The sequence below is a fragment of the Hemitrygon akajei genome, chromosome 13 (assembly GCF_048418815.1).
Source record: "Hemitrygon akajei chromosome 13, sHemAka1.3, whole genome shotgun sequence".
NCBI classification, from domain to species: domain Eukaryota; kingdom Metazoa; phylum Chordata; class Chondrichthyes; order Myliobatiformes; family Dasyatidae; genus Hemitrygon; species Hemitrygon akajei.
In genome coordinates this window covers 78273159-78286392 of record NC_133136.1, presented here as the reverse complement: position 1 = coordinate 78286392, position 13234 = coordinate 78273159, and the positions used below count along the sequence as shown (strand labels likewise).

The window sequence follows — 13234 nt, the reverse complement described above, 5'->3', positions numbered from 1 at the left end:
TCAAAGTTCTCTCTTTATTTCTGGACACCAGACCTACCATTTCCCCTCCACCACCACTCACCTTCGCCCAGCAGAACTTGTCCTCACTCTAAGTTATTTCTCTTTTGGCTCCTCCCACTTCCTTCAAACAAAAGGTTTAGCCACGAGCACTTGCATGGGTCCCAGTTATGCCTGCCTTTTTGTTGTCTACTCTGGTGGCTGTCCCCCAGTTCTCCTACACTAAACTGACGACTGCATTAGTGTTGCTTCCTGCACCCATGTGGAACTCGTCAAATCATCCACTTTGCCTCCAACTTTCACCCTGCCCTCAAATTCACCTGGTCCATTCCCGACACCTCCCTCCCCTTTCTCAATCTCTCTGTCTTTATCTCTGGACACAGCTTAGCTACTGATGTCAACTATAAACCCATGCACTCTCACAGCTACCTGGACTATACCTCCCTCCCACCCTGTTGCTTGTAAAAACACCATCCCCTTCTCTCAATTCCTCCATCTCTGCTGTGTCTGCTTTCAGGATGAGGCTTTTAGAACATAGAACATAGAATAGTACAGCACATTATAGGCCCTTCAGCCCACAATGTTGTGCCGACCCTCAAACCCTGCCTCCCATATAACCCCCCACCTTAAATTCTTCCATATACCTGTCTAGTAGTCTCTTAAACTTCATTGCATAACAAAGGAGATGTCCTCTTCCTTTAAAGAAAGGTGCTTCCCTTCCTCCACCATCAGTGCTACCCTCAACGGCATCTTTTCTATTTCAGACATGTCTGCTCTCACTCCATCCTCCTGCTACCCTACCAGGGATAGGGTTCCTCTTGTCCTCACCTACTACCTACCAGCCTCCATGTCCAGCACATAATTCTCCGCAACTTCCGCCATCTCCAGTGGGATCCCATCACCAAGCACATCTTTCCCTCACCGCCACTTTCTGCCTTCCGCAGGGATCACTCCCTACGCGTCTCCTCTTCCATTCGTCCCTCTCCACTGATCTCTTTCCTGGCACTATCCCTGCAAGCGGAACAAGTGCTACATCTCCTCCCACACTACCATTCAGGGCCCCAAACAGTCCTTCCAAGTGAGGCAACACTTCACCTGCGAGTCTGTTGGGGTCAGCTACTGTATCTGATGCTCCTGGTATGGCCTCCTGTATATTGCTGAGATCTGACATAGATTGGGAGACCGCTTCACCGAGCACCTTTCTGCCAGAAAAAGTGCGATCTCCTGGTGGCCACCCATTTTAATTCCACTTCCCTTTCCCATTCTGGCATGCCAGTCCGTGGCCTCTTCCACAGTCGCCGCACTCAGGATGGAGGAGTAACAGTTCATATTCCGTCTGGGTATCCTCCAATCTGATGGCATGAACATTAATTTCTCAAACTTCCAGTAATGGACCCCCATCACTCTCTTCCAATATTCCCCATCCCCTGTTCCCTCTCTCACTTTATCACCTCCCTCTGGTCCTCCTCCCCCCTTTTCTTTCTTCCATGGCCTTCTGTCCTCTCGAATTGGATTCCGCCTTCTCCAACTATGTATCTCTTTCACCAACTTCATGCCTCCCCTTCCTGGTTTCACCTATCCCCTCGAGTTTCTCTTCTCCTCATCTTTTTATCTCCAGTCCTGCTGAAGGGTCTCAGCCCAAAACGTCGACTGTACTCCTTTCCATAGATGCAGCCTGGCCTGCTGAGTTCCTCCAACATTTTGTGTGTGTTGCTCAGACAATAACCGTAAGGGGTTTTGATCACCCTGCTATTAGCTATACCATTAACAGTGTAAATAAATAGTGGATAATGAACTCCTGGAATGTATTTGAAAGAACTTCTTCAATCAGATTGTATCAAGCTGACCAAGAGGAGAGGAGCATTGGTCTTATGCACAGGAAATAAATTTGGTCAATTGAAAAGAGCAGGAGGGGGGAGAGGGAGAAAATTTTAACCTAGAAAGAAATAGATCCTATTAGAAGCCAAAACATTAGCCAAGTATTGATGTGAAGGAAAATTGTATAATTCAAAATGAATAGTTAATGAATGTCTTTGTCACTCAAGGACAATGTTTGCAGGAAAGTTCGACAGGCTCAGTGCTATCTCTCTCAGTTTTATCATGTGCTATGTGCTGATTATTAGGGCTTCATTGTATTGATCATGATTGAACTGTTTGTTAATTGCACTAAAGTTTGGAGTGTGGTTGGTTGTGTGAAAGAAAAAGGAAGTTATCAGTGGCTTGGTTGGGTGGTAGAAGAGTTGCTAATGGAGCAATCCAGGATGGTGTGAGGTAATGCATTTGGGGAGAGAATACAAGGCAAGGGAACACAAGGCAAAGATGGAACAAAGGGACTCTGGCAAACAGATACTTGAAAGCGACAGTGTTTACTGATGTCATTAAGAAAACATATTAAAGGCATAAATATAAACAGAAGAGATTCAGTAGGTGCCGGAAATCCAGAGCAACACATACAAAATGCTGGAGGAACTCAGCAGGCCAGGTAGTGTCTATGAAAAAGAATAAACAGTTGACAATTTGGGCCAAGACCCTTTTTCAGGACTGGACAGGAAGGGGGAAGACATCAAAATATGAAGGTAGGGGATGGGGAAGGAGGATAAGCTAGAAAGTGATGGGTGAAGCCTGGTGGTTAGGAAAGGTAAAGGGCTGGAGAAGAAGGAATCTGATAGGAGACAAGTGTTGACCATGTGAGTAAGGGAAGAAGGAGGGACACCAGGGGAAGGTGATAGGCAGGAAAGGAGAAGTGGTATGAGGCTAGAGTAGGGAATAGAAGAAGAGGGAAGGGAAAATAATTACAGGAAGGAGAAATGGATATTCATGCCATCAGGTTGGAGGCTACCTAGGCGGAATATGAGGTGTTCCTCCTCTACCCTGAGAGTGACTGCATCATAGCAAATGAGGAGGCCTTGGGACAACTTGTTGGAACAGGAAAGGAGATAGGAAGTGAAATGGTTGCCAACAGGATGTTCCACTTTTGGCAGATGGACTGAAGGGGTTCAACAAAGCACTCCCTCACCTTATGTCAGGTTTCACCAATGTAGAGGAGGCCGCGTCGGCTGTACCGGGCACAATAGATGACCCCCACAGATCTGCAGTTGAAGTGTTGCCTCACCTGGGAAGACTGTTTGAGGCCTTGAATGGAAGTAAGGGAGGAGGTGAATGGGGAGGTGTAGCATTTCTGTTGTTTGCAGGGATACGTGCTAGGAGAGAGATTAGTGGGGAGGGACGGATGGTAGATGAAACCGCAGAAGGAGCGATCCCTGTGGATAGTGAAGACTTGGGGAGAGGTAAAGATGTGCTTGGTGATAGGATCCCATTGAAGGTGGTGGAAGTTGCAGATAGTGACGTGCTGGATGCAGAAGCTCATGGGCTGGTAGGCGAGGATAAGGGGAACTTTATCCCTGTTAAGGCAGCATGAAGATGGAGTGAGCACAGACGTCTTGGAAATGGAGGAGATGTGGGAGAGGGCAGCATCACTGGTGGGCCGGTAAAAGCATAAATGCCTTTCTTGGCCTGTTATAGATTATAAGAACAAAAATACACTGTGTGACCCAATGGTTAGGCCAGATCTGGATTATTGTATCCATTTCTGTTCTCTAAACAGCATGAACAATGTAATAGCATTAGAAATTGTGCTGAGATTTATGACAGTGTTCTCAAAAATGATGCGACTGGAAAATGATAATTATGAGGAAACGCTAACCAGCCTGGAAAATAGGAGACTGAGGTGAGATTTAATTGAGGTAACATAAATGCAATTGAGGGGCCTAGGCAAAGGGAACAGGGGGAAACCTTTCCTTTCATACAGCAGGGAACACAAATTTAAGCCAAGTGTTGGAAGGATGAGAGGAGAGTTGAGGATTTTTTTAATATACAGAACAGTGAGAGTCTGAGCTTGCCTGAAAGGCAGCAGAGACCCTTATCACATTTAAGATGCAGTTGGATAAGCAGCTGAAGGGGTAACCTGCAAGGTTAACACGAGGAAATCTACAGATGCTGGAAATTCAAGCAACACACACAAAATGCTGGTGGAACACAGCAGGCCAGGCAACATCTATAGGGAGAAGCGCTGTCGACGTTTCGGGCCGAGACCCTTTGTGAGGACTAACTGAAAGGAAAGATAGTAAGAGATTTGAAAGTAGGAGGGGGAGGGGGAAATGCGAAATGATAGGAGAAGACCGGAGGGTAGGGTGAAGCTGAGAGCCAGTAAGGTGATTGGCAAAAGGGATACAGAGCTAGAGAAGGGGAAGGATCATGGGACAGGAGGCCCAGGGAGAAAGAAAGGGGGAGGGGAGCACCAGAGGGAGATGGTGAACAGGCAGAGTGATGGGCAGAGAGAGAGAAAGAAAAAAAAAGGAAAGGGGAAAAAACAAAAAAAAGCCTAAATACATCAGGGATGGGGTAAGAAGGGGAGGAGGGGCATTAACGGAAGTTAGAGAAGTCAATGTTCATGCCATCAGGTTGGAGGCTACCCAACCGGTATATAAGGTGTTGTTCCTCCAACCTGAGTATGGCTTCATCTTGACAGTAGAGGAGGCCATGGATAGACATATCAGAATGGGGATGGGAACTTCTGTTAATGCCACTCCTCCCCTTCTTACCCCATCCCTGATATATTTAGTTTTTTTTGTTTTTTCCCCTCTCCCCTTTTTATTCTTTCTCTCTCTGCCTGTTCTCCATCTCCCTCTGGTGCTCCCCTTCCCCCTTTCTTTCTCCCTAGGCCTCCTGTCCCATGATCCTTTCCCTTCTCTAGCTCTGTATCCCTTTTTCCAATCAACTTTCCAGCTCCTAGCTTCATCCCTCCCCCCGTCTTCTCCTATCATTTCGGATTTCCCCCTCCCCATCCTACTTTCAAATCTCTTACTACCTTTCTTTTCAGTTAGTCCTGACGAAGGGTCTCAGCCCGAAACGTCAACAGTGCTTCTCCCTATAGATGCTGCCTGGCCTGCTGTGTTCCACCAGCATTTTGTGTGTGTAACCTGCAAGGTTGTAGTGCAAGAATTGGTAAATGTCTCCATTTGTCCAGCTTTGATAGAATATTCTGAATACATTTCTCTAGTTTTGTGTTTTTGAATTATTCCACGAGTCAAAAGTATCATCAAAAGCATTATTCAAATGAGCAGTGGGGAAGCAACGTCACGTGCTAGTATAACACAGAGGCTTGAAAATCCTACTGTGCCAAATTGAAGATACATTCTAAACATCCCTACTGAGAAGGATCTGTGCATGGGACGATCAATTTGACCTTCACGTATTTCCACAGCTGACCAGAATTGAACTGGGTCTTCATTGGCTTTGATATTTCTGATGACTCTGCACAGAATAATGTACAGTATTCTTCAGAAAATGTTTTCTGGCATGGTTTCATAAGAGTTGATAGAGTTTTTTTTTGTATGACAGAACAGAAAATGAAAAAAGAAACAATGTCGATCTGTTGCACCGGGGCAGATAAATATCCTCTGAGCTTCAAAGATCTCAGAATGTTAAATAAGAACTTAAAATGAGTGCAGCTACATGCTCATAAATTATGAAGCAGTGCTCTCAATTAGTTTAATAATTCCACATGAGAATGACAATTAATTCATCAAGGTTGTTAAGTATACGTGCAGTTTCATACTTGCATGCATCATTAAGGTAATAAAGATCATTATTTTCTCCTGTGAAAGGATTAACTGGCTACAGTTCTTGCATCAGGATGTTTTTATATAGCCATTGATTTCTATGCAGTTATTCCATTACTAATACTAAATGTGCTAAACTCTTTAATGAGATGTTCTTCCGGAAAGAGTGACAATTTACATCAAGAGTTTTTTTTTCATTTAAGTACCTGACCCACTGAGAAATATCCCTGCATTAATTTCATAATGCAAATGTAATGCTTCATTATAGGGATACACAATGGCCCCATATCTTTGATTCCACTGAAGTAATGGAATGGACTTTTTGGCTGCTTATGATTGAGCAATGTGTGTCCATTGGGCATAACTGTTCAAAATGATGGTAATTTGTTCATGCATAGATAATACAGGCAACTCATTTGCATTGGTCCTCAGATTCAGAAATTGGCTCTGTAGCTTGCATTTTGTGTGCCAAGTTGGTTCCAAAATGCTGTTCATTACAAGGATACTCATTTGTGCTGAGAATTAGAATTTTCATCTGCTCCTAATCTGGCTGCAGCCCTGGTTTCCTGCCTGCAGGTTTATTCTGCCAATCACAAAATTGGACTGCACTCAAAAGGTCTTTGCACAAACTGAGATATCCATTACATTTTGTAACTGCTACTCCCTCATCCAGTCACCTGCAGACGACTGGCAATTATCAGGGCGCTGATTTGCAAGTCTGCGGGTTAACTGAGTGTTCTGTTTCCTGGCCTAATCCTGCTGTGCTCGGTGAGTTTGTGTCAGCCTGGAGTTTCCCCTGGTTGTAGTGATCTGCCATCGGGTATGGCATCTGGGGAGGTGCCTTTTCAACTGGGCATTTACTGCTGAGAGCCCCATCGAGTTGAAGGCGGCCCTGGTGTTCAGTCTTGGCCTTGACCATAATATGGGACGTGACTCGGCTGCACAGGCGCTGTACAACATTTTTCTGCAATCCCCCCGGTAATATTAGGCAGGGAAGGCAGAAGGAAGTGTTGCTCTCCTTGGCAGCTGTCCACTCGAGCATGTGTCAGCAGCCCTAAAAACTCTGGAGATTGGAGGATAAATGGTAAAAGTAAAGCTCTGTGCAGATAATTGGCAACTGGTAAAGCTCAGTGGGGAAGTTGGGTTCTGGCAGTAGCTCCTGCTCCCACTTGTGAGCCTGCTGGTGCAGGAACTCAGTGAGGACAGGACAGGATGATATTGATCATTTGGTATTTAATCCTGATAAGTACTATGTAATGCACTATGGGAAATCAAATAAGGATAGGACAGGTACAAGAAATGGTAGTGCCTTGGGCACTATTGAGGAACAGAGGGTCTTTCATGTTCATGTCAGAAGTCCCTGATGAAAGGAGCAGCACAGCTAGATAAATTGATGAAGGTATGCGGGATATTTGCCTTCATTAACTGGGGCAAGGAACAATGTTATAGAACTTCAGTAAGGCCACAACTGTGCTTCGTACACATTACTTAGAGCAGCTTGTGCTTGAACGTACTCGGGGAAAGGCTATTTTAGAGTGGGTGTTGTGTAATAACCCAGATCTTATTAGGGAACTTAATGTAAAGAAACCCTTAGGAGGTAGTGATCATAATATGATTGAGTTTATACTGCAGTTTGGGAGGGAGAAGCATAACTCACATATATCAGTATCGCAGTGGAATAAAGGGAATTACAGAGGTATGAAAGAGGAGGTTGCCCAAGTGGATTGGAGGGGATGACGGCAGAGCAGAGGTGGCTGAAGTTTCTGGGAATAGTTCACAAGGTGCAGGATAGCTATGTCCCACAAAAGAGGTTGTTCTCAGATAGCAGGGCTAGGCAGCTATGACTGACAAGGGAAGTTAAGGACTGCATAAAAGGCAAGGAAAGGGCATATAAAGTAGGAAAAGTGAGTGGGAAGTTGGATGATTGTGAAGCTTCTAAAAGGCAACTAAAACAGCAATACGAGGGGAAAAGATTAACTTTGAGGGCAGACCAGCCAATAACATAAAGAAGGATATCAAAAGTTTTTTTCAGTTATATAAAAATAAAAGCGGGAGGTGAGAGTTGATATTAGACCACTGGAAAATAATGCTGGCGAGGATGTAATGGGGGATAAAGAAATGTTAGGTGAATGTAATGGGTAATTGCATCTGTCTTCACTATGGAAGACACTAGCAGTGTGCCAGAAGTCCGTGAGTGTCAGGGAGTAGAAGTGAATGCCATTGCTGTTACAAAGGAAAAAAATGATAGGCGAACCCAAAGGTCTTCAGGTGGATAAGTCACCTCTAATTTGTAATGACCAGTGTACGCAAAAATCTTGCATGTGGTGTGCAGATTTTTGCCCAGGGACAACGTGTGTGCACTGAATAATTTCTCCAATAAAATCAGTATAAATAAGCCAGTTCTAAAACCTGCAGATGAATCATCCCAACTTCCACATTGTCAGCACTGTCCACATCAGAAACCGGAAAGGGAAATGTGATTGTGTACAATCGCGAAATATCCTTAACATGCCAGTGAGATAGAGGGTGACAGCCTTTTGTGCGCAGTTTAAATTCCTTGGTGCGTTAGTAGCAAAAGATGTGTGCGCACATGCACGCGCAAACATTAGAGGGAACATTGGTCAGGAGTTGCCTGGGATGAATTATTCTAGTTCTGACAGGAGACTAGATAGGCCAGGTTTGTTTTGCTTGAAGTGAAGAAGACTGGGAGGGGACTGGGTACAGAGTTACAAACTATTGAGGCCAGAAATAGGATAGATATTAGGAAATGTTTCATGGCAGATACAATAATGCTAAAACTAAAGTGTGTCGCTTAGGGAAAGGAGTAAGATGTTTAGAGGGGATCTGAGGAAGAATATTTCCACCCAGAGGGTGGTTGGAATCGGGAATACACAGCCTGAGTGGAGAATGGAAGCAGTAACAACATTTAAGAAGTATTTAAACAAACAAGTTTTGGAAAGCTGCAGACCAAGTGCTGGTAAATGGGATTGGCACAGGTAGTTACTTGATTTTCAGCACGGAGGTGGTGGACTGAAGGGTGTATTTCATTGCTCTATGACTCTATGATGGGACCTTGAGGCTTTGGCGACAGGTCCACACATGTTCAGGCACGTCTAGATATGAAGTGTTTGGTTTGATATGGAATATAGGTTGCTTGCTACAGTGAATGGAGATAGAGGTGATGCTGGAGACCAAAACATAGCTCTCACTCATCATAAATGTGCTTTTTCTGTTACACTGGATTTCGATTGGTTTTTGCATTCTCTATGGAGACACTCTCCTCCGTTACCCATTATTATTATAACCCTACATAACTGTAACTTTAAAAGGCATCTTCTTTCAGTGAATCCCTCTGTGATTCCCTCGTCTATTCATCACTTTCCATTAATCTCCCTCCTGGCACAGTTTCTGCAAGTGAGAAAAATGCCCATTCACCTCCTCTCTCACCTCATTCATGGCCTGAAACAGTCCATCCAGCTGAGGCAACACCTCTCGTGTGAATCTACGGGGTCATCTACCGCATCCTGTGCTCCTGATACAGCCTCCTCTACTTTGGTGAGACCGACATAAATTAAAGAACCACTTTGTCAAGTACCTCTAAAAAGACACTTTTTAAGTACCATCATCAAAAGCGAACTTTCGGGTAGCCAGCCATTGTAATTCCTAAGCCCATTCCTGTTTTGACATGCTGATGCTCAGATTGGAATACCAGCTCATAATCCATCTATTAGCCTCCAACCTGATGGTATAAACACAGATTTCCACTCCCCGTAACTTTTCCTCTTCTTTCTTTTCCCTTCCCCTTCCTCTTCTTCAAAGGTTCATTTACTATCAAGTTAATTCAACACTCTGGCCTTTCCTCTTTTCCTCACCCCTGGTGCTCCCTCCTTCTTCCCATCTCTCTTCTCTCCTATCAGATTCCTTCTTCTCTAGCCTTTTATATTTCCCAACCACCTGGTTCACCTATCACCTTTTAGCTTGTCCTCCTTCCCCTCCCACCACCTTATAATGCTGGTGTCTTCCCCCTTCCTTTCCAGTGCTGATGAATGGCCTTGGCCCGAAATGTTGACTGTTTATACATTTGCTTAGATGCTGCCTGACCTGCTGAGTTCCTGCAGTATCTTGTTTGTGTTACTCTGGATTGACAACATCTGCAGAATCTCTTGTGTTGTTTCAAATTTGTTCATTACTTTTTATAAACCGGACTTGCGTGTGATTTGCTATATCCTTTCCTGATGAGCTTGCGTTGGCAGTCTCAGCACTAGTTGCCAGATTGCGCACTCTGTGGAGTTGGCTTCGTAAAGTGCGGGAAGTCCAAAAGCAGTCAGGCAGGTGCTAATGGCAGCCTTTCTTCCTTACACCAGGTCAACAAATTCAGTGATGCACTAGCATTAAAGAAATTATATTAATACTTTCATGATGGGCAGCCCCGTGGAGTCCGAATTATTTCCATCCTGAGATAGATTTGCAAGTCTTCAGAAAAGTACCACGTGACCACTTGGCAGCGAGGCATCTCCGAATGTCTTACGGTCTTATATCTGCTCCTATATCTTATGGTCTTGTTGCTACCTCTGCATTGCATCCAACAGATTCTTTAGAGAGTATTATTTCTAGGGAAAGTGACAGCAATGCCTATCTCAGCGCTGCTGAGGGATCAGTTTCTATACTGATAATGGCTATTCTTAAGATTAATTCAACATCTCATCCTCCTTTGGCAAAAAAAAATGTACCTCTAGTAGCAAAACCTTAAGTGGTGGTGTTGGGCATAGGAGGAGTAAAGGAGACAGTGACAGGAGAAAGGGAAGGGAGTGAAAGGGTGAGATGTTGTGATTACAGTAACTAAGCCACCTAGACTGACTGACAGGCTGGCTGGCTTCCTGAAACCACATGTTGTAGCCACTGGAATGGTTGTCAACATTGGCATCTCAGTAATGGTATCAGGAGGCTTTAGTAAGAATACCCCTTCCTGTTCATTTGGGCAGTTAGATAGTGTTATGAGGTTACTTTCTCGTGCTGAATTTGGCAGTGTGCAGTTAGCACTGATGTCTTACTGCTTTTTTGGGACCCAAGCTCAACTCTGACATCCAGTGCCGTCTGTGTGAAGTTTACTCATTCCTGTTGTGACCACTTAGATTTCCTTTACGTTCTCAAATCGTTAAGTAAATAGAACAAATTATCCTGCTTTTTAATTAGTTAATACTAATGTTTGCTAATAATGAAATTGCCATGATTTCTTAAGTCCTTTTGCTGTATATTCAGGACAGAGGCAGGTGTAGTTATTGATCCTATAAGTGCAGATATAGATATTCCCACCAGCATTGTCCTCACAATCATCATTGCTCGCCGCATAATTCTCACCTTTAAGTCCATCGGAAGCTGAGCGTCTGAAGAAACAGGTGCTCATATTTCGTCGGGTGCTTAAGGGCTGATGGTTTTGAAGGTGTGAACACTTAATGCAGGCAAGTGATAAAAGGATCAAAGAGGGATTGATGGGCATACTCGATCCAGGGTGCAGGGAAATAAAGGGATGAGACTGATGAGATTGCTCTGCATCTGTCATAATGAACTAGTAAGAACTAAGTCAATCTTGCAGTCAGCTCACTTAACTTTGCCTAGAAATTACACCAATTTTTATGTAAAAGACACATAAGAATGCAATTTTGTGCCTGCACTGACATGTCTGTATCCATTTACTGCAGAAGATCCAGCCTTCTCCCAAAGAAAAATCGGATCATGCATTCCTGCAGCTCTCATGGAAAGATCATATATTGCTGCATTTCCCATGGGTTTGAGCACATGCCCGTGTGCCTGCCTGCCCTACACCAGCAATATGTGGAAGTCATGGGTCAAGTCTTGACACTTCTTAAATGGTGTAGAGCAGAATGACAATTTCCTAAAGCAAGGATGTTCCAATTCTTTTTTAAATCACTGCAAATTTGTTATCAATGCTTCATATAGCTCGTGAAGTGTGACAGAAATGCAATTTCTAGACATCTATGTCTTCATTATCTAGGTGACCCCTGTCCTTGGCAATTTGATTATTTTGGCAGAAGGCCTTACCCATTCCTTTTCATGAAGACAATTTCATAGTATCATGAGGTTGCTTTCTGGTGCTTAAGTGTGAGTTTTCCTATTCCTTAGGTGCTCGTGTTCTGATGGATTTGAAGGTGAAAACTGTGCAGTAAATATTGATGACTGTGAGGACAACGATTGCGAGAATAATTCCACCTGCATTGATGGAATCAACAACTACACCTGCCTCTGTCCGCCTGAGTATACAGGTACGGCACTTGTAGCAATCTCATTATCAGCAAACAGATGTACATTGTGAGCACGCGGGTAAATTTACTTGTATATCAAGTAATTATGTGTAAAGCGCAATAGAAAACTTGTTAAGATATGCATTTTTTCTGTTCGGCAACATTGAATGAAAATGAGACAACGTTTGCTGTATTTGTTTATGGACTACTTATTCTGCCATAGGAAATCGTGATTGGCTGTTTTTGATGTTGTCCCCCACATCTATCATTATGATTTGCTGTCTATATCTCTTCTTTCCTGAAGGCGCTGACCCATGCTAGGACTATGGTTCCACGGGTAACTCAGCCGTGCCTATGCTTCATGTGAAGCCAGTTGTAGCATCCATGTCTGTCAGCACTCCAGCCAAGATGAGCTCATTTAACATAGACCAGAAATTTAACCTGGAAACCTTTTAGTCTGTCTAGTGCACTTAAGTACACAGTGAGATATATATGTATGCTGGAAAATTATGAGCTAGTTTGCAAAATAATCTTAAGTCTAAAATTATTATTAGTAATGCTCACATATGAATGCTTAATGTCCCTTTTAAGATAGTAGACAAATGGCGTATTTTACAATAATATATTAAGTGCTCAGTACTGACATTGCAAATGGAATATCTAGGCTTTAAATTCCCAAGTGTTGAGATATTTGACAGGTGATTAAGCCTGAAGGTAGTAATTTCCCATTATGTGGTATTTTCTTCAATGGGATCAACAATTACCTATTATGTGGTAATTTATGTAAAATACCTTCTAAGCTCTTTTCTAGTTTTCCACTTGTCTTTTGTCTGAATTGCAGTTGAATGGAATTTTTGTGATTACTGGTCTTAATCTAACACAAAATAGTTTGGCAAAGGAATGGTACAGTTCAATCTCTCGACTTCACTGCTGCATTTTTAACAAGACATTTACCAAAGCCTTCTGGAGACTTGAGAGGTGGATGTCTGGATGGCTTTTACCACAGAAGAAATACAATGGGGAGAATGCCAACAACCTAACTTGAAATAGTTGTGTCACTTGCATCAAACTTAAACAAAAACAGAACAAAATGTTAGTGTTGGAACTCTGTCATCTTGCCCTTGAGTATATTTATTTGGTATAGCTTTCCAGTTTATTGTAGGCAGAAGAAAGCTGCCATGCATTTTGTTGTAGCTTGAGAGGGAATAGAGCCACAGGCTTCTATGGTATGGAGTTCTGCCTGCTTTACTTCACAACATGGCCTTCCCAGTGATAAATTTAACTGTTGTACAATGCACAAAATGAAGCTCTAAATTGGAAGTAAGCAGTGTATAGACATTCCAGTGAAACAGTTTT

At 43.3% G+C, this 13234-nt stretch overlaps 1 protein-coding gene across 7 annotated transcripts in view; it reads left to right on the top strand.

The window, feature by feature from the left end:
* Positions 1 to 13234, top strand: part of slit2 (slit homolog 2 (Drosophila)) — a 421836-nt gene that overhangs the window by 367246 nt on the left and 41356 nt on the right. For all 7 annotated transcript variants that reach the window (XM_073064928.1, XM_073064925.1, XM_073064926.1 and 4 more), the window contains one exon: positions 11760 to 11899. In XM_073064928.1, coding sequence (XP_072921029.1) covers positions 11760 to 11899 — 140 coding nt within the window. The remainder of the gene's footprint in view (positions 1 to 11759; positions 11900 to 13234) is intronic.